This window comes from Mauremys mutica, chromosome 4, assembly GCF_020497125.1.
Source record: "Mauremys mutica isolate MM-2020 ecotype Southern chromosome 4, ASM2049712v1, whole genome shotgun sequence".
In the NCBI taxonomy this organism is placed as follows: Eukaryota; Metazoa; Chordata; order Testudines; family Geoemydidae; genus Mauremys; species Mauremys mutica.
The window spans coordinates 46,960,794-46,985,384 of NC_059075.1; the positions used below are offsets into that span (position 1 = coordinate 46,960,794).

At 44.2% G+C, this 24,591-nt stretch overlaps 2 protein-coding genes across 6 annotated transcripts in view; both read left to right on the forward strand.

Moving 5' to 3' along the window:
* LOC123368613 overlaps positions 1-18,115 on the forward strand; it is a 101,193-nt gene extending 83,078 nt beyond the window's left edge. The window contains exons 9-10 of one of the 2 annotated variants that reach the window (XM_045013543.1): positions 3,873-4,162; positions 17,495-18,115. The gene's annotated coding sequence lies outside the window, so the exon portion shown is untranslated. The remainder of the gene's footprint in view (positions 1-3,872; positions 4,163-17,494) is intronic. The other variant, XM_045013544.1, reaches the window with a different exon arrangement.
* Positions 18,116-23,088: 4,973 nt separating this feature from the next.
* The window catches only part of BAZ1A (bromodomain adjacent to zinc finger domain 1A), a 111,249-nt gene continuing 109,746 nt past the window's right edge, over positions 23,089-24,591 (forward strand). For 2 of the 4 annotated variants that reach the window (XM_045013521.1, XM_045013522.1), the window contains exon 1: positions 23,679-24,012. In XM_045013521.1, coding sequence (XP_044869456.1) covers positions 23,900-24,012 — 113 coding nt within the window. In that variant the 5' untranslated portion in view covers positions 23,679-23,899. Of the gene's footprint in view, positions 23,182-23,677; positions 24,013-24,591 lie in introns of those variants that run through there. The other 2 variants (XM_045013519.1, XM_045013520.1) reach the window with 2 other exon arrangements.

The window sequence follows — 24,591 nt, forward strand, 5'->3', positions numbered from 1 at the left end:
GGTGGGTAGGATATATAGAGAAAAAGAGGTCAAGGAGGTGTCCACTCCCCCATTCCCTCACAAAATGGATAAGCATGATAAATTAATGAGAAATGCATCATTTCCTAAATATTTAAAGTGATAGATTCAGTAGATAAAGGCAACTAGGGAGACAGGCTGGTGGATCATCTCTGGATTAGAGTTCCATAACCAAGGACCTTCAAACAAATCTTGATTGAACTTGGGAACTGAGGCCAGGTCTCCACTACAGACCTATATCAGTATAACTACATCGCTCAGCGGTGTGAAAAATCCACACTTACGGGCAACGTAGTTATATCGACCTAACCCCTGGTGTAGACAGTGCTATGTTGGTGGGAGAGCTTCGATATAGCTACCGCCTCTCGGGCAGGTGGATTAACTGTACCGATGGGAGAATCAATCCTGTCGGTGTGGCAGTGTCTTTACTAGACTTAATCCACAAAAACCCCCGCTCAGCTGCTCAACTTAGCTTCACGGTACCTTGCTTGCCACCCCATAACACTGGTCCTGGGTTTTGTATGCAGAAAACCCAGTTGTTGTGGCACTGGTGGGCCAGGGAGGTTTGTTTTTTTAGCATGTTGGGGGAGGGAAAGGAAAAGATTGAGAACCCCTAGTTTATTGTACATATGAGCAGTGCTGACCAGAACTGCCAGTATCCCTTTTCGACTGAGCATTCCAGTCAAAACTGGGTGCCTGGCAACCCTATTTAGAAAGGCAGCAAGACGGTCAAAGAGGTTGAGAAACACTGGTCTAATCCAACAGGTATTTCCTGTATTTATTTGTGCTACCACTAGAGGGCATTCAAAACATTAAGGCCTACAGTTTCAAAAGAGGCCTTTAGTTTTTGGGTGCCAATCTTAAGCGATAGAGGAGGGCATGATTTTAAGAGGCACTATAAATGGGAACTGCATATGTTTGGCACCACTAAAAATCAGGCTGAAGGCCAGCATTTTCAAAGGGGATGATTTGGAGGTGCCTCAGTTTTTGGATGCCTAATTTGAGACTTCTAAAGGGGCCTGATTTTCAAAGGATGAATGCTCCGCACTTTTTGAAAATCAGACCCCTTTAAGGTATCTCCACTTGAATACCCAAAAATGGAGGCACCCAAAATCCTTAGTCACTTCTGAAAATGTTGGGCCAAGTTTTAAATTTGGACATGCAAAAAATAGTGGTCACTCTTGAAAATGTAAAAACAACAAGGAGTCCTTGTGGCACCTTAGAGACTAACAAATGTATTTGGGCATAAGCTTTCATGGGCTAAAATTCACTTCATCAGATGCATGGCATGAAAAATACAGTAATCAGTATAAATATTACAGTGCATGAAAAGATGGGAGTTGTCTTACCAAGTGGGGGGTCAATGCTAACAAGGCCAATTCAGTTAAGGTGGAAATGGCTTATTCTCAACAGCTGACAAGAAGGAGTGAATATCAAGAGAGGGAAAATTACTTTTGTAGTGACCCATCCACTCCCAGTCTTTATTCAGGCCTAATTTGATGGTGTCCAGTTTGCAAATTAATTCCAGTTCTGCAGTTTCTTGTTGAAGTCTGTTTTTGAAATTTTTTTTGTTTTAAGTCTGTTATTGAGTGTCCAGGGAGATTGAAGTGCTCTCCTACTGGTTTTTGAATGTTACAATTCTTGATGTCTGATTTTGTGTCCATTTATTCTTTTGCAGTCCGGTTTGGCCAATGTACTTGAAAATGTGGCCTTGCATGCCCATATTACTAAATGACACATTGTTAACAAACTCAATAAGAAACATACTGTTGAATGTGGACTATTAAAAGCACTTGTAGCATATTTCAGTCAAGTAATCAAAGCACTTTACAAAGGAATGGCTTTAACCCCATTTTAGAGGTAAGGAAACTGGGACACAGAGAGGTTAAGAGCTTGATTTTTCAGAGTTGTCAAGTACCTGCATCTCCTGTTGACTTCAACAGGGCAGAAGATTCTCTAACCTTTATGTCTTTTGTGACTTACCCAGAGTGGCACAGTGAGCCAGTGGCAAAACTCAGGTCTCCTGATTCCCAGTACTTAGGCACCCTGTGCCACACACACATTGTTCTGTCTGGGAGGAGTTGCACCCTATAGAAAAAGGCTGTAGAGCCTGCTTTCAGAACTCAGAAAATACACAGAAATTCAGGGATACACACAAAGCCAGCACCATTTGTGTGGAGGTCCTGTACCTCCATACAGCTCCTAGCAACTCCCTTTAATTCCTTAGCAGTGCCATTCCATTGGAGCCATCCTTTTAGGGACTCTATCTGATCCTGGCTTGCCTAGAAAAGATATCAGAATCTCAAGCTGTGATATCTTCCCTGGGGGATCTGAATGAGAGCCCCACTCAGTTTCTACTTGTTTCCCTCTCACAGACTTCAAACCACATGGAGATAGCTTTGTGGAGTCCAAAGAGGGAGTGTGTGGGGATATAGTGTCATGGAGGTGTCTGGGCATACTTTCTATGCAGAAATGGGAAGATCTGTGCATGGAAGGTCCCTTCAGTGCACCGATCAGACTCCACAACAGCACCTCACCTGTAAAGCCATCTGGTCTTGCTAGTGGGAGTGTAATCAAACTGTGTTATCACTGTATTAAAGAACCATCCTGTATGCCTGCTCTTTCATGAGTGATTCCAAGATTTTTAATAGTTATCATGATGCATGAGACAAAACATCATTCTTCAAGGTATTTTCTTTCCTATTCCCAAAGTCTCTCCTGTAGCACTACCAAGGTGGCCAGAAGGTTAGACCTTTATTTAATAGATGCCTGAAATAGTTACATATGCCTAAAGCAAAAATATAAATTAACTGAATGGAAATAAAATTTCTCTGCCATTATTTATTTGCAAATACCTAGAAGAACTTACCATTTTTGTTTGTCTTCGTAAAATTTAAAATCTAAGAAAAAGAAGGCTATAAAGACTTTTTAAAAAACTTTCCCAAGTCTTCGTTTCAAAAATCAATTAAAATCTTAGCCTGTTTCTGGAACTCACTGAGAATTTGACCATTTGTTCAAGACCAAGCTTCTCCAAACCCGACCCAGTTTTTAGTAGAGGCGCACTGTCCTTCTGCCAGAAGATCCTACAGTACAATATGATAAAATAAATTTTGCACAAAAAGTTTTTATTTCAATTGATGTTTGGGAGTTGTTACATTTTTTTATTAGTTCAGACATATGTTTAATAAACATACAATATATGAACAAGCAAAACAGTAAAATTAAGGTTTGTAACTTTCCTGTTGTAGCTGAATTTTCAGTTACACAAATGGAAATGCAAGAAATTAAAAATCAAGGCTGTACACATCCCCTGTCTGGTTTAAAAAAAACAAACAAAACCCACATATGGGCCATATAGTTCTGTGATTTATATTTACCTTAATTTCTTCACAGATGTACAACCTGCTCAACCATTCACCAACATAAAAAAACCAAGTCAATTAATCAGGGTAGTTCTCCTACATGATGGGAAGCTTTACTCATTTCAGAACCGAATTGGCTACTCTTACAGAAGTATGAGTTTAGAAAACACTATCAGTCCCACTGTTGATCAAATCTGGCAGCCCTTACTCAGGCAAAATTCCCATTGGGCCAAATACTTGTGTTCCTACTCAGTTTTTACTCAGGCAAACTCCCATTAACTTCAGTGGGAGTTTGCCTGAATAAAAAATGAAGGGGCAATTCTGCAACCCAATGTCCTATTGAATAATATTTTTTCACACTAGTAGTTGATAGAGTTGTTTTTTAGACTGTGCGTTCATTGATCTACATCTGTTCGCCACGTGAATGGCATTGGTCATGCCAAGGCACTTAATAATGAAGACTGTGTGAAGGCTGCTGTTCTTCCTCCACAGAATTTCTGAAAAACCTAGTTCAGCATGGCTGCAACTGGCTGATGCGCTTCTTCACCAAGAAGCATGCCCTGGGCCGAATGCCCAAAGTATGACAACAGGTAAAGGTCACTGATGTCCTGAAACAGGGGAACATAGCCAACGATCCAAAAAACTACTGGCCAATATCATTACTATATGTAATATACAAGCTCTTGGAAAGGATGCTACTCCAGAGACTTATACCCATCTTCAAGGACAATATCCCTAAAAAACAATCTGAGTTTAAACCTGGATGAAGCACCTGTGGTCAGGTAACTGCACTGTGGGAAGGGGTGCAGGCTCTGGCTGGGGGTGTGGGCTCTGAGGTGGGGCTGGGGATGAGAGGTTTAGGGTGCAGGAGGGTGCTCCGGGCTGGGATTGAGGGGTTTGGAGAGCGGGAGGGGGATCAGGGCTGGGGCAGGGGGTTGGAGTGTGGGGAGAGGCTCAGGGGTGCAGGCTCCGAGCGGCGCTTAGCTCAAGCAGCTCCCAGAAGCAGTGGCATGTCCCTTCTCCAGCTCCTATGCAGAGACACGGCTAGGCAGCTCTGCATGCTGCCCCATCTGCAGGCACCACCCCTGCAGCTCCAATTGGAGCGCTGGAGGGAGCCATTGGAGCACGTAGGAGTCGGAGCGGGGCCATGCGGCTGCTTTCGGGAGCTGTGTGGTGTGGCCCCCAACCCAGTGCCCCGGCTGGAGCGTCAGAGCGGGGCAAGCCCCAGATCCCATTCCCCAGCGGGAGCTCGTGGGCTGGCCCATGGGCCATAGTTTGTCAACCCCTGCTCTATGCTATTATCTAAATCATTGATGAAGATATTGGAATGGATCCGGATGCAGAACCTATCCCTTCCAGGTTGACTGTGAACCACTGATAACTGCTCTCTGGGAATGGTTTTCTAACCAGTTATGCATCCACCTTATAGTAGCTCTATCTAGATTGTATTTCCCTAGTTTTTTATAAGACGGTCATGTGAGACAGTATCAAAAGCCTTACTAAAGTCAAGATATACCACATCTATTGCTTCCCCCTATCCACAAGGTTTGTTACCCTGTCAAAGAAAGCTATTAGGTTGGTTTGACAGGATTTGTTCTTTGCAAATCCATGCTGTTACTTATCACCTTATTATCTTCTAAGTGTTTGCAAATTGATTGCTTAATTATTTGCTCCATTATCTTTCCAGGTACTGAAGTTAAGCTGATGGGTCTGTAATTCCCTGGGTTGTTCTTATTTTCCTTTTTATAGATGGGCACTATATTTGCCTTTTTCCTGTCCTCTGGAATCTCTCCCATCTTTCATGACTTTTAGAAGATAATCACTAGTGGCTCAGGTATCTCCTCAGTCAGCAACTTGAGTATTGTAGGATGTATTTCATTAGGCCCTGGTGACTTGAAGACATCTAACTTGTCTAAGTAATTTTTAACTTGTTCCTTCCTTATATTAGCCTCGGATCCTACCTCATTTTCACTGACATTAACTATGTTAGATGTCCAATCGCTACCAATCTTTTTGGTGAAAACAAACAAAAAAGTCATTTAACACTTCTGCCATTTCCACATTTTCTGTTATTGTTTTTCCTCACTCATTGAGGAATGGGCCTACCTTGTCCTTGGTCTTCCTCTTGCTTCTAATGTATTTGAAGAAAGTTTTCTTGTTACCCTTTATGTATTTGGCTAATTTAATCTTTTTTTGTGCTGTGGCCTTTCTAATTTTATCCCTACATACTTGTGTTATTTGTTTATATGTGTTTATACTTTCCACTTTATATAGGACTCTTCTTTGAGTTTCAGATCACTGTTGATCTCCTGAGTAAGCCAGGGTGGTCTCTGGCCATACTTCCTATCTTTCCTATGCAGTGAGATAGTTTGCTCATGTGCCCTTAAAAAGGTCTCTTTGAAAAACTGCCAACTCTCTTGAACCATTTTCCCCCTTAGATTTGCTTCCCATGGGATTTTACCTACCAACTCACTGAGTTTGCTAAAGTCTGGCTTCTTGAAATCCATTATCTTTATTATCCTCCTACCATTCCTTAGAATCATGAACTCTACCATTTCATGGTTACTTTCGCACAAGCTGCCCTTTCACTTTCAAGTTCTCAACCAGCATGACATGATAATGAATCCAGATTTGCCCATCTATGAAGATCTCCAACATCCCCCTCGCTCATACCAAAATGCCACCTTAAGTCCATAAACCCCTTCTGATTGGCAGCCAGAGTTCTAAAAACCTTGGTACTGTTATCAAAAGACAAGTGACAGAGGCTGTGAGAAAATAGTGGGGTAAAGAATCAAGACCTATTTATGGATCCTACAGACCAACCACCTGACTTCACCATCCCACATAAGATATGGATCATAGTGAACTGCATCAGAACCTCACTTGGGCATTACAATTATCTGCTGCATAAATGGAAAATGAAGGGCAGCCCAAATATATGAATGTGGATAAGATATCCAAACCATGGAACGTCTAATGAACCACTGCCCTCTAAGATCCTTCTCCAGAGAGACAGTTTTGATTCATTCCATGTCCCCACAGAATCATAGGGTTAGAAGGGAATGCAAGGATCATCTAGTCTAACCCCCTGCCAAGGTGCAGGATTTGTTGTGTCTAAACCATCCAAGCCAGATGGCTATCCAGCCTCCTTTTGAAAACCTCCCTACGCAGTCTGTTCCATTGTCCTACTGTTCTTACAGTTAGGAAGTTTTTCCTGAGATTTAATCTAAAGTGGCTCAATGGAAATGGAAATAGCGTAGATGGCAGAATTGGATGTCAATCTTTAATGTTGCTTTTCAAGTCACTGTTCACAAAAGAAAACTAGTGAATAAGTGCTACTCGGTGTGACTAAAGCCTTGTTTTATAATGGAGGTTTTCACCAGTTACGGTCATTAGTGGCAAGGTATTGCTGTAGCTGCACCAGTGCAAACTCCTAATGTAGACAAACAAAACCACTATTTGTACCAGTGGAGTTCATGCTGGTTTCAAGCAGAGGTAAGGTCCACTGGTGCAAATAGTGATTTTGCCTGTCTATGTTGGGGGTTGCGAGGGTGCATCTCCACCGATCCATGCTCACCAGTGATGGCAACCTTGGCACATGCCCAATAGGTGAAAGATTGCCGAATGGGCCTGACTAAGGATCTCAGTATTTGGAGTACAGAGTTTTGCCTGAGTACAACTGTAGAAGTAGGTCAAAATACATCCACTGATTTATTGCTTGGAAAATATAACCCTAACTATACATATACAATGATGGGATCTAAATTAGCTGTTACCACTCAAGAAAGAGATCTTGGAGTCATTGTGGATAGTTCTCTGAAATCATCCACTCAATGTGCAGTGGCAGTCAAAAAAGCGAACAGAAAGTTGGGAATCATCAAGAAAGAGATAGATAATAAGACAGACAATATCTGTTGCCGCGATATAAATCCATGGTATGCCCACACCTTGAATACTGGGTGCAGATGTGGTTGCCCCATCTAAAAAAAAAAATACTGGAATTGGAAAAGGTTCAGAAAAGAGCAACAAAAATGATTAGGGGTATAGAACGGCTTTCATATGAGGAGAGATTAATAAGACTGGGACTTTGCAGCTTGGAAAAAGAGGCGACTAAGGGGGGATATGATAGAGGTCTATAAAATCCTGAGTGGTATAGAGAAAGTAAATAAGGAAGTGTTATTTACTCCTTCTCATAATACAAGAACAAGGGGGCCACCAAATGAAATTAATAGGTAGCAGGTTTAAAACAAACACAAGAAAGTATTTTTTCACACAATGCACTGTCAGCCTCTGGAACTCCTTGCCAGAGGGTGTTGTGAAGGCCAATACTATAACGGGGTTCAAAAGGGAGCTACATAGAGTAATGGAAGATAGGTCCATCAATGGCTATTAGCCAGGATGGGCAGGGATGGTGTCCCTACCCTCTGTTTGCCAGAAGCTGGGATTGGGTGGCAGGGCATGGATCACTTGATGATAACCTGTCTGTTCATTCCCTTTGGGGCATCTGCCATTGGCCACTGTCAGAGGACAGGATACTGGGCTTGATAGACCTTTGGTCTGACCCAATATGGCCATTCTTATGATATACACAGCATAAGAGAAGGGATGTGTGTCAGATTCAATACTCAGTGAGCTAGACATTAGCAGGTTGTAAGGCGGACTTTAACTACTCAGACATCTGTTTAAAAAGTTATATAGCGAAACACAAAATGCCCACTATGTTGTTGGAATATACTGGGGACAACTTCTTGTTTCAGAAGGTGGAGGAAGTAACCAAGGGGACAGCTATTTTAGACTTGATTTTGACTAACAGGGAAGAATTTGTTGTGACTCTTAAGGTTGAAAACAAATTGGGTGAAAGTGATCATGAAATGATAGATTTAATGATTTTAAGGAAAGGGAAGATTGAGAACAGCAGTATAAGGACAATGGACTTCTAAAAAGCAGTTAGGAAGTATAGTAAGAGGCCAATATGGCAAGAGTTCTTCAATGATCTGATTATCAAAAATGAATCCTACTGTAGTGGTCCCTCGCTCTCCAGTGGGGAGGGAGGCCACTCTGCCTCATTGTAGGGGTGGTAGTCTTCATGCTTGGGCCGCCCCGGTGGGCTGAGCCATACGTAATCTCTGTTTCGGAGTCCGTCTAGCAGAAGTAACCACATAACAATAGTCTGGGCTTCTGTCCCCACCCTTGGGTTAGCCTTCAGCCACTCAGCTGGGGCTGACACCAATTAACAGTCTGAGGCCCCTGCCCTTGGGGTGGGTCTGGGCTAGTAGCAGGGTATAGCCTAGGCCTCCGGCCGAGGCAGACAGCAATTATACGCTGTCACAGTCAATAGCCCTAGCCCTTTGGGCTGGGCAGAGCAGAGAGAAGGCTTTAGCCTAAGCTTGGGGCTCAGGCAGCCAGCAAACAAACAATCAATAAGTTCTAGCCCTCCGGGATGGGCAGAGCAGGGACCGGGCTTTAGCCTAAACTTGGGGCTCAGGCAGCCAGCAAACACATACAGTCTCAGGGTTCAGGTAGGGGTGAGCGCCCACACAGCCTCGGGGGCTTCAAAAGTATTGCACATCTAGCAGGCAGTCTAGGGTGCTGACAGGGGTATTCAGGGAGTACACGCCTCCTGGCCTAAAGTGGGGAGTCAGCTACTCTGGGGTTTGGGCTGGCAGGGGGATGCGGGCCCACCCTACTCCACCGTGTCCCAGCCCAGGGCCCTAGCAGTGGCAGAGAAGTCTGCCACTTGGTCGGCGGGGATCCAGCCGCAATGACGCCGACCTAGAAGGGGTCAGCCTTGTAGCCGGCCAGTCGTCGGCTGCCCATGGGCTACTTTCTACTTCACCAGGGTTTGGTACCTCGGGCATCCCACAGTTCTCGGGCTCCTCTGAGTAGACAGCTGATGGTAGTCCCCGCAACTTCTCGTCTGGGTCCGTCTCCTCTGGGGGCAGGGGGCAGCAGAGCGTAGATTCAGCTCCTGGGTGCCACAGCAGGGCAGAGGTGTCCATCTCCTCTGCTGGCTCCCGCACACCTGAGTTGCAGGGCCCTCCCTGGTATATACTTCCTGCCCCTCCCCAGTACTTCTGGTGAGGGGGGCAGGGCAGTTCAGCTCCACCCACCAACGGGAGTGTAGAGGTCCCTCGCTCTCTAGTCTGGAGGGAGGCCACTCTGCCTCACTACACCTACAAAAAGTGAAACATGGACAAAGTGCTAAAGTTGAGTACAAAAGAATTGCACAAGCAAGTAGGGACAAAATCAGAAAGGCTGAGCACAAAATGAGCTACACCTACCAAGGGATATAAAAGGCGATATGACAAGGTTCTTTAACTACATTAGGAGCAAAAGAAAGACAAAGGAACGTGTATGAGCTAACAACAGACAACACCAAGAAGGCTGAAGTGTTTAATAACTATTTTGCTTCAGTCTTTAAAAAAGTTTATTGGACCCAGTGCTTAACACAATTAATATTAACCACAAGGGGCAAAGAACATAAGCCAGAATAGGGAAATAATTGGTTAAAGAATATTTAGATGTATTCTAGTTAGCAGTACTTGATGAAATTCATCCTAGGGTACTAAAGGAACTAGCTCAGTGGCTCTCAAACTTTTTTACTGGTGACCCCTTTCACACAGCAAGCCTCTGAGTGTGACCCCCCCCTTATAAATTAAAAATACTTTTAAATATATTTAACACCATTAGAAATGCTGGAGGCAAAGCCGGGCTTGGGGTGGAGGTTGATAGCTCATGACCCTCCAGGTAATAATCTCATGGCCCCCTGAGGGGTCCAGACCCCCAGTTTGAGAACCCCTGAACTAGCTGAAGCAATCATGAAACCATTTGTGATTATCATGGAGGATGGGTGTGATCCCAGAGAACTGGAGACCAGCAACTATAGTACTTATCTAGAGGATAATAGTGTGATAAATAATGGTCAACATGGATTTATAAAGAAATTGTGCCAAACCAACCTAATTTACTCTTTGACAGCCTCACTAGCCTAGCGGATTGGGGAGAAGCAGTAGACATGATTTATCTTGATTTTAGTGAAGCTTTTGACACTGTCCTACATACAGTCTTATAAATTAAGGGAAAAGAGATCTAGATGAAATTACTGTAAGGTAAGCGCACAACTGGTTGAGAAAATATACTTAAAGAATAGTTATCAATGGTTTGCTGTCAAACTGGGAGAGCATATTATACAATTTTCAGATGACACCAACCTAGGATGGATTACAAGCCCTTTGAAGGACAGGATTAGCATTCAAAACAATGCTGACAAATTGGAGAATTGTTCTGAAATCAACAGGATGAAATTTAATAAAGACAAGGGCGAAGTCGTTCACTTAGGAAGGAAAAGACAAATGCACAACCACAAAATGGGGAATAATTGGGTAGGCAGTAGTACTACTGAAAAAGGTCTGCAGGTTATAGTAGATCACAAATTGAGTATGAGCCAACTTGATGCAGTTGTGAAAACGGATAAGATCATTCTGGGGTGTATTAACAAGAATGTGCCACCTAAGACATGGGAGGTAATTGACTTGCTCTATTTGGCACTGGTGAGACCTCAGCTGGAGTACCGTGTCCAATTCTGGGCGCCACACATCAGGAAAGATGTGAATAAATTGGAGAGAGTCCTGAGGAAAGTTACAAAAATTATAAAAGGTTTGGAAAACCTGATCTATTTGAAAGGTTAAAAAATGTGGCATATTTAGATTTGAGAACAGAAGACTGAGAAAGGATCTGATAGCCTTCAGATATGATAAGGGATGTAATAAAGAGAATGGTGATTGATTGTTCTCCATGTCCACTGGAGGTAGGACAAGAAGTAATCTGCTCAATCTGCAGCAAGGGAGATTTAGGTTGGATATTTGGAAATACTTTCAAACTAGGTGGCTAGGTAAGCACTGAAATAGGCTTCTAAAAGAGGCTGTAGAATCCCCATCATTGGAGGATTTAAGAAGAGGTTAGACAAACACCTGTCAGGGATGGTCTAAGTATACTTGGTCTTGCCTCAGCACAGGGAGCTGAACTAGATAACCTCTTGAGGTCCCTTTCAAACTTACATTTCTATGATTCTACATTTGTTGGTAAGCATTCTTTGTATCCAAATGCTGATGGGCTGCAGGAAAAATCCCTTGCTGGCATTCCACGAAGGTTCATGCCACATGAAAAGTGTGACCATTTTTTGCCTCAAAGGCCTGAAGGATGCTTGTTTTTAAAGTAATTTTCTCTTCTCCCTTCCTGTTAGGCCTGGCCTACACACATCTTTTGTACACGAATAACGTTTTTTAGTTAGGAATGTAATTTTTTTAAACCAAATAGTTATCCCAGTACCACTCTTAGGCCTGGTCTACACTACAGGATTAGGTTGAATTTAGCTGCATTAGGTCGATTTAAAAATGAATGCATCCACACAACCAATCCTGTTCCGTTGACCTAAAGGGCTCTTAAAATCGACTTCTTTACTCCTCCCCTCCGGCAAGGGGATAGCGCTAAAATCGATTTTGCTGGGTCGAATTTGGGATAGTGCAGATGCAAATCAACGGTATTGGCCTCCGGGAGCTATCCCAGAGTGCTCCATTGTGACCGCTCTGGACAGCACTTTGAACTCTGATGCACTAGCCAGGTACACAGGAAAAGCCCTGGGAACCTTTGGATTTCATTTTTCTGTTTGGTCAGTGTTGCAAACTCAGCAGCACAGGTGACCATGCAGTCCCCCCAGAATCGTAGAGCGTAGACTGTTCCTACGCTCCCCCTATCATCTCTGTCCCTGAGGGTATCACAGATTAGAAGGCGAAAAAAATGCACTCGAGATGACATGATTTCTGAGCTCATGCAGTCCTCCCATACTGATAGGGCACAGCTTAATGCATGGAGGCATTCAGTGGCAGAGGCCAGGAAAGAATTAAGTGAGCGCAAAGAACGGAGGCAGGACGTGATGCTGAGGCTAATGGGGGAGCAAATGGACATGATGAAGTGTCTGTTGGAGCTGCAGGAAAGCCAACAAGAGCACAGACCCCTGCTGCATCCACTGTATAACCACCTACCCTCCTCCCCATATTCTATAGCCTCCTCACCCAGATGCCCAAGAATGTGGGGGGGAGGGAGGCTCCAGGCACCCAGCCACTCCGCCGCAGAGGATGGCCCAAGCAACAGAAGGCTGTCATTCAAACAGTTTGATTTTTAGTGTGGCTACAATAAGCAATGTGGCCTTGTCCTTCCCTCCTTCCCCATCCCACCCGGGATACTTTGTCCGTTATCTCTCTTTTTAAAAAATTAATAAAGAAAGAATGCCTAGTTTCAAAACAATAGTTACTTTATTCGAAGGGGGAAGGATGGTTGGCTTACAAGGAATTAAAATCAACAAAGGGGGCGGGTTTGCATCAAGGAGAAACCCACACAGCTGTCACACCGAAGCCTGGCCAGTCATGAAACGGGTTTTCAAAGCCTCTTTGATACACAGCAAGCCTTGCTGTGCTCTTCTAATCGCCCCGGTGTCTGGTGCAAAATGATTGTCTGCTGTTGCTTTCACGGAGGGCAGGGCGACTGACAACATGTACTGAAAACCACCTGCGACAATGTTTTTGCCCCATCGGGCATTGGGAGCTTAACCCAGATTTCCAATGGGCAGCGGAGCCTGTGAGAAAGCTACCCACAGTTCACCGCTCTGTAAGTCGATGCTAGCCACGATAGTGAGGACGCACTCCGCCGACTCAATGCGCTTAGTGTGGACATACGCAATTGACTGTATAAAATTGATTTCTAAAAATTGACTTCTATAAAATCGACCTAATTTCATAGTGTAGACATACCCTTAGTGTGGATGCAGTTATGTGGCATAAAGGTGACATACAAGTATAGCTTATTCCCTTTCCCATGGGGAAATAAGCTATACCAATATAAGATTGTATAAGTATATATGCATCCACACTATGGGGTTGAACTGCATTAATTACACTGGTGTAGTTAAAGCAGTCTAACTTTTGTGATCAGACAAGGCTCTAGAAATAACAGGAATGTGAAGTCTCGTCTTCCCTTTTTGTTGGAGTACTTCTTAGGTGACTCAGAAATGAGGATTGAGAGAATTCTCAGCCCTTAATTTATGAGAAGTTGTTGAATCCTTAACAAAGAGAGCTTTTTTCACAAATGTTTTGTTGTAACACCTATTTAATTAAAAGAAAAGAGTTTTAAGAATATTTTCCCTTCAGATAATCAGGTTTTATTTCCTAAGCATCTGTAATATCAAAATCCCAATAACTCTTCAGTTCTCCATAGAATCTTCCAGGATAGACAAGAATTGAAATTCTAGTGAAAAGCCAAAGTGGGGGAAAGTACACAAAAAGAACACGAGCTCAGTGTTTTGTATTACCTTTTGACCGTTATTTATACTTAAATAGAATTATATAAACAAAAAGCTTTAAAATGTAGAAACTGTGTAATGTGGAGATTACCAGAAGTTATGGTAATGTGCTGCATTTATCAAAACAATAATATTAATAAGATTTTCAACATAGCAAGTATTTCTGCAGAAATATTATGTTTTGTCTTTGGTCACTATTGATCCTAGTTATTACACCTCTACCCAGATATAATGCTGTCCTTGGGAGCCAAAAAATCTTACCACGTTATAGGTGAAACCGCATTATAATGAACTTGCTTTGATCCACCGGAGTGCGCAGCCCCCCACCCCCAGAGAGCTGCTTTACCGCATTATATCCGAATTCGTGTGATATTTGGTCGCGTTATATCGGGGTAGAGGTGTACTTATAACAATATTATGGATATAGGGTCAAGTTCTATAAACATAACTTCACTGGGACTAGTCACATCAGCGAAGTTACTCATGTGCATAGTGTTTCCAGGATCAAGCTCAAAAACAGCTGTGACATTACACAGTAAATTTCACTGTATAATAGCAAGAAATCTATAATATGTAAACATATTTATGTAATCTAATCTCAAATCAAAAAAATTGTAAACAGAAAAGAAGGAGTGCAAGGATAACTATTGGGACATGTACAGTTGTACATCAAAAAGTCATAAATTATTGCAACATATAACTCATTCTTAAAATTATTGGTTCTACTTATCAACAGGGAGATTTTTCCAATGCACTTAATTCATTGAAGGCCCATGTACCATTTTGATAAATGCCAAGTTTGCACTATAAGCTTTTAGGTTCTTAATTTTAAATTTGAATACACAGAGTAAGCAAATTTATACAAATCCAGGTTTCAAACAGACTGATACAAGGCAGAATATAAAAATCAAAAAGTAAAATACCACCAGTCTAGTAGTGATGGTGTAGGTATAGCACAAGATGGTAAATTCATCCATCATCCTCATTTCAAATAGCCTTAATCACTGAGGAAATAAGTTTGGTGGAATGCATAAACAATTCTCACAGTATTAGACAATAACAATAGTGTCATATTCTGTACCCTATGACTGTAATTGAGTAAGACTCAGTACCAACCCTTTTAGAGTTTTAACCTGGTTACAGAGATACTATTAGGAAATGACTAGTGATTACACAACACCTTTTTGCCATGTTGTAATCCGCTCAGGAGCCAACCATAGTTGGTTATAGCTCTAGTGTAAATGTGATCAGAGTTATTCCCCATTAGTATAGTTATCAGTTTAAATAGCCTTAAAACCAGTAGTTACAGAAATAAATGTGATGAAAAGAAACCTCCAAGGGATGTATCTTTTTTATTTTCAGAGATGCTTAGGAAGTAAGCACACAACAGCCATTAACATCAGTGGGAGCAGTGTGCCTAAAACCTGTTAAGTTCTGAAAATGTAAGGAGCAGTGATAGAATAATTCTTTCTTTGGCCCTTATTAAAGAAATCACAATAGTGCCAGGAGGGCCTACTTAGGATTAAGTCCTTGCTGTGCTAGGCGCAATACAAACTCAACAGCAGACACAAATATTGTCCTGTAGGCTACTCTATTAAAAGCAAAAAGTAAAGAACTTGTCTCCAGTCACACCTGTAGTTCTGCCTAGGGGACTAGTACTGAATTAAGCGAATGGACAAAATTTTAAGTATAGATGAGAATGTGCTAGACACCGGACGTAATTCTAGAGCTGCTGCCTATGTGTGACTCCTATGGTGTTAAAATAATAGAGCAGCAAAATCAGAAACTCAAAATCCAAGTGATCAGAGAGCCATTCAAGGACCATACTGAAACACAACTGAGCCAAACTGAAACAAAAACAAACGTTTTATGAAAATCACCTGTGTATCTTTTCCTTTTGTCAACTGAAGGATGTTATTATTTATACTATATCAAAAATTTGCATACCGTTTTACAGTCTAGTAAAACACAATAGACCATATGTGGTGGTACACATGCAGTCTGAGCATACTAGTAAACCTCTGCTCAAATAGTTTAAAATCGAAGTTAAGTCAAAAGTTATAGCAATAAGTTGCCTTGATTATTAATGTATGCATCATCACAATTACATAAGATATTTTTGGTTTGTAGGCATTGTGGAAGAAAAATGTTTTAAGAAGGTTGGTCCCAAAATGAGATGTTGCTCACATCATTTATGCAAATCTTCATAATATGTTTGTCCCTCTCCTTTCTTATATACCTTGATCAGCAGTGAAACAGTTAACAATGTTGACATTTAAATTATCATCATTGAGCATCTGAGGGTTTGTCTTCACAGCAATAGTTAGAGCTAGTTACACTTAAAATGTGTAGGTAATCCACCTCCCAAGAGGCAGTAGCTAGGTCAACGGGAGAATTCTAAACCTAGTGCTGTCTACACTGGGTGTTAGGTTAATTTTAACTGCATCATTCAGGGATGTGGATTTTTCACACCACTAAGCGATGTAGTTATGCTGACCTAATTTCCTAGTGTTGACCAGATTTTAGCTTGAGTTAGGACAGTGGTTCTTAACCAGGGGTACATGTACCCCTGGGGGTACAGCAGAGGTCTTCCAGGGGGTACATCAACTCAGGGCTTTGGAACTGTGCTCCGGCTCCGCTCCAGCTCCAGGCAAAAACCTGCAGCTCCACTGCTCCAGAGCTGCTCTGTGCTCCAGCTCCAGGCTCCACTCAAAAGCCCTGCATCAACTCCTCTAGATATTTGCCTAGTTTTACAACAGGCTACATAAAAAGCACTAGCAAAGTCAGTACAAACTAAAATATCATATAGCAATAACTTGTTTATACTGCTCTAGATACTATAGACTGAAATACAAGTACAATATTTATAATCCAATTGACATTTTATAATTATATGGTAAAAATGAGAAAGTAAGCAATTTTTCAGTAATAGTGTGCTGTGACTTTTGTATTTTTATGTTTGATTTTGTAAGCAAGTAGTGTCTAAGTGAGGTGAAACTTGAGGGTATGCAAGACAAACCAGACTCATGAAAGGGGTACAGTAGTCTGGAAAGGTTGAGAGCCACTGAGTTAGGGTACGTCAACATTTTAAAAGCTACAGCAGTACTACTGCAGCATGTCAGTGTAGACCAGGGGTGCGGAACCTTTTTTCTATCAGGGGCCATTGACCCACAGAAAAAAATCAATTGTGGGCCACACACAGCCCCACAGGGGGAGGAGGGCAGAAGCTTGGAGCTTCTACCCTCAGCAGGGTGAGACAGTACTCGCGGCTCCAGCCCTGCAAGGGGGTGCAGAGGCTCAGGGCTTCCCCTAGGCTCCGGGGTGGGGTTGGGGTGCAGGAGGGGATGAAGGTTCCGGCTGGGGGTGCAGGCTCTGGGGTAGGACTGGGGATGAGAAGTTTGGGGTACAGGAGGGGGCTCTGGGCTAGGGTCAAGGGGTTTGGAGTTTGAGCTGCAGAACACGGTATTGATTGACTCCCTTACTTCACGGGAATCTATTTCAGAGATCTCCACAAAATTCTCATGGAGATACTGGGCAATCTGCTGCTGTAGGCTCTTTGGCAGAGCTGCTTTGTTTCTTGCCCCATTAAGAGTAACTTTCCCATGCCACTCTGCTGTCACTGGACAGGGGGACCATTTAGGGGGAAAGGACAGCAAGTGTGAAAAATCAGGACAGGGGGTGGGGTGTAATAGGTGCCTATATCAGTCTGTGTGTTGCAAACAATACTGCTTCTGTAAAATGTTGCATTTTGGCTTCACAGATATGATCCAAGGAGCCCAGCCTCCCTCTTTGTTATTGCCCGCTGAATGGCTGCGCAGAATTAGAAAGTGGCCACAAAAAAATAAAGAGGACTTTCTGCGTGATGTCATGAAGCACTCCACAGCCAAAAAACAAGACTTGAAGGAGCGGCAGAACAGTGAGAAGAGGGACCAAAAGGAGAATTCACCGTGCCAAAACAAAGCCACGGAGTAGCTCTTAAACATTATGGAGCGCCAAGCAGACACGCTCTCAGGCACTACTAGCACTGCAAACTGAGCAGCTCTGTGCCTACCCTCCCCTGCCGCCGCTGTCACAAAACTCTTTCCCATGTGTCCCCCAGACACTGCCAAGACACTCTTATCAATTTCCTGGCTCCAGTCTATACCCGCTCCTGCCCTGTCACAGTCCAGCCCTGCAGATTCCCAGTACCACCTGCACTCAACACCCATCCCTCTGCAGTTTAGCCCTGCTGAAGTACAGTACCCCCTGCACTGTACTCCAAAGGACAACGTTGCATATGTTACCTGGACATACAAGAATCTTTAACCGTCCCGGGACCCCACCTCCTCCTGGTACCCTCCTTTCCCCCATCCCCCACAGTGCTGATGTGTTTTTTTGTTTGTCTCTCTCCTCCGGCTGTTGTTTTTTAATAAAATAATTGTTTTTGTTTGAAAGAAATCTTTATTCCATTAATTGAAAGCAAACAGAGCCCTGCAAAGCAACCAGCTATTTCTTAAACCTTGACAGTGTATCGTCTGCACCAATCACAATCACCTCCTAGGATTACAAGCACCGCACTCCCGAGCATAGCAACAAATATTAGTGACTTTCAGCTTCAAATTGCTGCCTCAAGGCATTCTGATCCTTATGGCCCAGTGCTGCGCCCCTCTAGTAGCCCTGGTCTCTAGCTGTTCAAATTCAGCCTCCAAGCACTGAGCCTCAGTGGTCCAGCCTTGAGTGAAGCTTTCACCCTTCCCTTCACAAACATTATGGAGCATACAGCATGTAGCTATAAGCATAGGAATATTGTCATCAGCCAGGTCTAGCCTCCCATATAGGCAGCACCAGTGGGCCTTTAAATGGCCAAAGGCACACAGTCATTCTGCACTTGCTCAGCCTGTTGTTGAACCACTCCTTGCTGCTGTCTAGGTTCCCCATGTATGGGTTCATAAGCCACAGCATTAAGGGGTTCCAAGAGATGCGTGCATCATGCACCTTTCCAGACCAGCCTGCGTTAATGTCCATGAAACGCCCATGGTGATCCACAAGCGCTTGGAGAACCATGCTTCAACGACAGGGCAGCTTTCATTCTCGTGTCCTTGTGCTGCAGGGCTGGGGCGAGCTCATATCACAGTCCCATGAATGTGGCTTTCCTTATCCGAAAGTTCTGCAGCCACTGCTCATCATCCCAGACATGCATGACGATGTGATCCCACCATTCAGTGCTTGTTTCCCAAGCCCAAAAGTGGCATTCCACTGTGGTCAGCATCTCCGTGAATGCCACAAGCTATCTTGTATCATAGCTTCTACGTGTGGTGAGATTAATGTCGAACTCCTCTTGCCTTTGTAGTTTAAGGAATAACTCCACTGACACTCGTGACGTGTTAGTGAGAGCGAGCAGCATATTGGTCAATGGTGTGGGATCCATTCCTGCAGACTGAAGAGGCAGAGTGCGCAGTACACAAACTGTTGAAAGATGGCACCAAATGCAGATGGAAGCACAGAGATTGCTGGGATGCGAAGCAATGCATTACGGGGTATTGGGAGAGGACCCAGGATGCCCCGCAACCCCCTCTGCCTTCCCAAAACTCTTAGTGGCAGAAGAGAAAGAGAAAGACCCCAGGGGCATCTGCCCAGAGTGCATCGCTCTGAATACCGATACAAGTGCCACAAGTATAAACACGCTATTGTGCAGGCAGCTGACAGAGTGAACACACAACAGCGGTTTCCCTTCAGTGCCCTCTGAGTGGGGATGTAACTGCCGGTGATGTAACTCTGCCAGTGTAGACATACCTGTAGTGTAGATCAGGCCTAAGTACACTCAAGTTACTACACTCCAGCTAGGCTAGCTCAACTGAGAAGAGCATACTGGAGTTACACACAGAGTAATGTGATTAGTAGCACAAAATGATTGGATTAGCTGCTGATGAATTGTAATTTGAGCTGTTGCATTTCCACAGCATTACTAGCTCATGCATCAGGATCACTGGAGGGATCTTCAACCCACCCCTCTCTCCCTGACAGCTAGCTTGTTTGAGTTTAAATCACCATTTAATTTGAGCTAGATGATTTTTGTGTGTGGACATGAGTGAGTTAGGGGTAACACTCCAGCTAACTGTGCTGTGAAAACGCTCCCTGAGTTAACAGTCCATTGAGATAAATGAGGAAGTTCACAGCTCTCCAAACTATTGTTTCAGGCTCTCTACAGGCAGACATTATTGCATCAGCTACACTATAGTATTTTATAATTTATCTTCTCAGTCTCAACGGATAGACTTGCCTTTTACAAAAATTAAACTTGAGAATCTAGGGCCTCATCCAAAGCCCACTGAAGTAATTGGAAAGACTCCTATTGATGTTAGTGGGTTTTGGATCAGGCCCCTGGAGAATAAGATGGTAGTGTCAAAAAAAAAAAAAAAGATCAGGTGGGAACCAATGGCAATTCAAACCCTAAAGAAGAAGAACTGAATGAGGCAAGATGGCAGAGTTGAAACAGGTGGGTAAAAAGCTTACTTTCTTGGGGTTTCAGTCTTAGGATTTGCCTACACATTAAAGTTGTTCTAGAATAGATAGGTTGTGAATTTAAAGCAGAATAGCTATTCCTGAATAACTACATGTGTAGATAAGCCCTTAGGGGCTTGCAAGGAAAAAAGCAGGAAGATGGTAGTGGATGAAGGAAACAAAGGGATAGTAAACTGCAGATTTGATGGAATAGAGGGCAAGTGAAGAGACAAAAGCAGTTCTCAGAGTAGAACTGTGGAGGACTTTGAAGGAAAAGGAACTTGCTCTGAGTCTGGGTCCACAAAGTCCCTAGGAAATTGTTTTACTATTGACAACACAGTAGCCATAGACCTAATATCCAGTGTTTTATAATATTTGATAATATTTGTTATGCTCTCACTACAGATATTTTCATTTATAAAATGGCATGAATGAAAACTGTGATCTGATTGACTAATGAGGATTCCAGTACATATCAGCTGATTAATCACATTTAAAAAAGAAACCTCTACATAACTCCATACTTTTCTACCTTGACTCAAAAATATATTTTTTAAATAAGTATTCAAAGGTATAATGTATTATAACAACTTATAAATACTGTGTAGCAAATACAAAAATGACCTTGTGAAAGTAAAAACATAATTTCTGAGATCTGTCAGAATTAATTAATTTCAACTTAAATGCTCAACCTTTCCTCTACCAGTAGCCATTAGTTTGTAGGTGTGTCATAAGGATTCAGTCCTACTCCTGTTGACTTGATTGGGAGCAGAATCAGGCGCTAAAATCTTGGTTTTGTAAAAACAGAAATGGTTTCAGAACTCAAAGCTAAATATGCCAACTGCTTCACTGTATCCTAAGCAAGAGCAAATGGTACCTCTGATACCACAACCCTACTACTCAATCCTCATAGTGAAACAGCTGAGGGAATAAGTAGGAGGGAGGAACAAGAGAAGGAAAAGGTGAGAACAAGAAAGACAGAGGGCAAGGGGGAGAGGGAAAGGGAATCTGCTTTTGATGTCACAGTTCTATCAACTCATGAATTTTTCATGGATGCCAACTAGTTCTAAAATAATGCAGTACTGACAACCCCAACCATTCAAAAATCATGATATTGGCTCCAGAATCATTAAATTTTAATAAGTAATTAATTTGGGGCTTATTTTATTTCCTGTCTTTTCAGCCTTCAGGGTGCTCATTTTCAAGCTTTTGTCTGCAACCTTCAGAGGTAAAAACTTTTTCTTAAATTAAAGCTGAGATTCCCATCTAATCATGTCTCCAGGAGTTAGAGCTTTAAGACAGTGATATACTGCAAAATTCACCATGAAATCACAAGAATCGGCATTGCTGAATGCCATTAGCACAGTATTTGTAGTTCAAACACTAAGGTTTTGATGCAAAACAGACAAAAACATGATTTCAGAGGAGCTTGTTAAATACTTTTTAAAAAAATGCATTAATTTGCAATCACAACTCTGCCCTTCACTACAAATTAATTTATAGTGGAGAGTGAAGGACACTGACAAATGGAGAAAATAAAAGGGTAGGAAATTTGAAGTGGACTTGGGACAAATCCTATTAATAATTTAAGCTAAACATTTTGTAAACTGACTAAATGCTGGGGATAAACATCACTTAAAATGTTAATGACCAAAACCATATTTTCCACCCAGCAGAATAATTCAAACTCTATGATTCTATATCATGGAAACTTTCATTTAGGCTTTGATAATGCAAATTACACTAGTGCAGATCACAGCACCTGCATGAAGTGTCAGCAAAGTCCATGGACTTTTGATAAGCACAGGGGACTATACAAGTGCAGGTATTTGCAGGAGCAGGGCTTTAGATTGTAAACTCCTATTTAGGCACCAATCCTTCAAATACTTATATGCATGTGAAAAATCTTACTGAATTAATAAAGTTATCCATGTGTTTTGCAGGGCTGGCACCTTACATTTTAAAATCCTCAGGGTATGGCATCTAGCAAACCTGAGTGCTCAATCAATATATTTAAAATACACTTATTGAAATAAAAATCCATTTAAGAACAATAACAACAAGATGTGCTTTAGTAAGGTAGTGCCTGCCTGTCCTTAGACCAGCTGAGCTGAAGGTAGCAGGTCATGCTTTGTGGCCCAGGCACTCCTAAAGCATATATGAGAGTTATACTTGAGAATAATTTTAACCACAGTATATGTCCCTGTTCAACCTGAACTCTCTATATAGAAACATATAATTTTAGTCTTAAATAATGGAAGAGAGACATTTCTCCATAATTGTACTACCAGCACTAAAACCTCTGAGATTGCAATTTGTATGAAAGAGACTATAAAGTACTTTGATATTTCTATCCCTGATGAATTGCGAATGTACTGTGGCCAGTGGCTTTTTCCAAAGTTAAGAAGTCAGCGAGGGTTTTGTGTGAGTGTGCACCGAGAGAATTTTCGAAGTAGCAACAGTGATTTCTGAAGAGAGAAGAAAATGTGAGACGGAATTTGAAAGGTCTTTATTCCCGTCTTTGAACACGAACTCCCCCTGTTAGCAGCAGCTTTCTCTAGTGTCCAAGTGACGTGTCATTAAAATCCCAACCTGCTTGGGTACCACACGATGAGGTGGATCCAAGTCCTTGCCCCATATAGGTCACCCACCTCACTCCATAGATCTTTAGGCTGATAATTCAAAAATGGAGGATGAGTCTTCTCAGCCATTAATTAATAATGTAGCTCTCTGTCTTCCTGTGTGACACACGCGAGAAGGCACTGGGCGGCCAATAAAGATGTAGGGTAGAGAAGTGAAAAGCTCCTCCCAGCAGCTCTTCCTCATTGAGCTGAAGAAGTAGATCAAAAACTTCCCAGGAGCTGAGGGGGAAGACAGCAAAGCAAGAGGAGGAAAAGAAGCGAGGAGGAGAGGATCTCTTCATATCCCACCAAGGCAGAAAGAGGTCGGGACCCTATTAAACAGCAGGTAGGTAGGAGAAGGAGAGACCCCATTATACACCACCCAGACGGGCGGACAAGGAAGTCCCCATTACACACCAGCCGGGAGCGAGAAGGGTGACCCCATTATACCCTTCCCGGCAGAGACGCGCGCGCGTGTGTGTGTGGGCGGGGGGGGAAGTCCCGCTGGACACTAGCCCCGCAGGAAGCGAAGGAGGAAGAGAAGTGATCACCGCTCCCCCTCCCCCCGTGTTTGCTGTGTAGGGAGGAGGAGGCGGCGGTGGCGAAGGGGGAGTGGAAGTTGGTGTCCGGCCCGGCGTGTGCAGGTCAGAGGGTGACCCTGCGGCCGGGGAACCGGAGGAGACAAAGCGCGATCGCAGCAGCCGGGGTATCCCCGAGCCGAGCACGTTGTGTGACTCCGGAGCTGGGGGGGGGGAGCCGCCTCCGCCTGCTGCTCGGCGTCATGGCCCCATTGTGAGGCAGGAGGAGGAGGCGGGGGAGGAAGGATCCGCAGCTCCCTCCTCACAGTCCCAGGCAGGCAGCGGCGTGTCAGGCACACAAAAGGCTGCCGCTGCCGCCGGATCCCTGTGCCGCCGCGACCCGAACTCCTTCCCCGGCTCTCCTGGGGGGAGGGACACGCCGGGCCCCGCTCCCTCCTCCCCAGGCCGCCGCTCGCTCGCACTCACGCTCGTTTTCCCTCCAATTTGAAGCGGGTCGGGGCAGGAAGGAGCGCGCGGAGCGGGGCGATGCCGCTGCTGCACCGAAAGCCCTTCGTGAGGAAGAAGCCCCCCGCCGACCTGCGGCCCGACGAGCGCGTCTTCTACTGCAGGGTCACCAACGAGATCTTCAGGGACTACGAGTAAGAGACACCCCCCTCCCCGCGTGTCCGCTTCCCCGGGCGGACCAGGGCAGTTTAACCCCCCGAACGGCTGACATCTGGGGTGGGAGGGGATTCCCCGCTCGGCGCCCCGGGGACCCTCCGCTGGGAGCGCTGTGGCGGGCGAGCCGTACTCCTCTCCAGCGGGGGGGGGGTGCCCCGCGGAGACCGGGGGAATCCCCTCCCCGGAGCCCTCCTCACCCCCGGGGGCTCGTCAGGGTTAGGGAAGGGAGGTCACTCGCCGCCCCTCTGCCGGCCGGGGCTCCCTGGGGCGGCGGGAAGCAGCTGGGCAAGCTGCCCCGCGTGCGGTGTCATCGGCCGCGGGCCGCCAGAGGCGGCGGGGAAGTGAAAGTTGAGCGGGCGGCAGTAAGTGCCTGGCCCGGCCCCCTGCTCCTTCGGGGGAGCCGGAGCCGCATGTCGGCGGCTACTAGGCCTCGGTGTGTGCCCCAGTCCCTAGAGCAGGGGCACAACGGTCACCGGGCCGCCCGGCACTGAGCCGCCGCGCGCCTGACTGCGGCGGCCGGGCCGCGGTTTAAATAACGCCGCGGGGGAGCGGCGGCC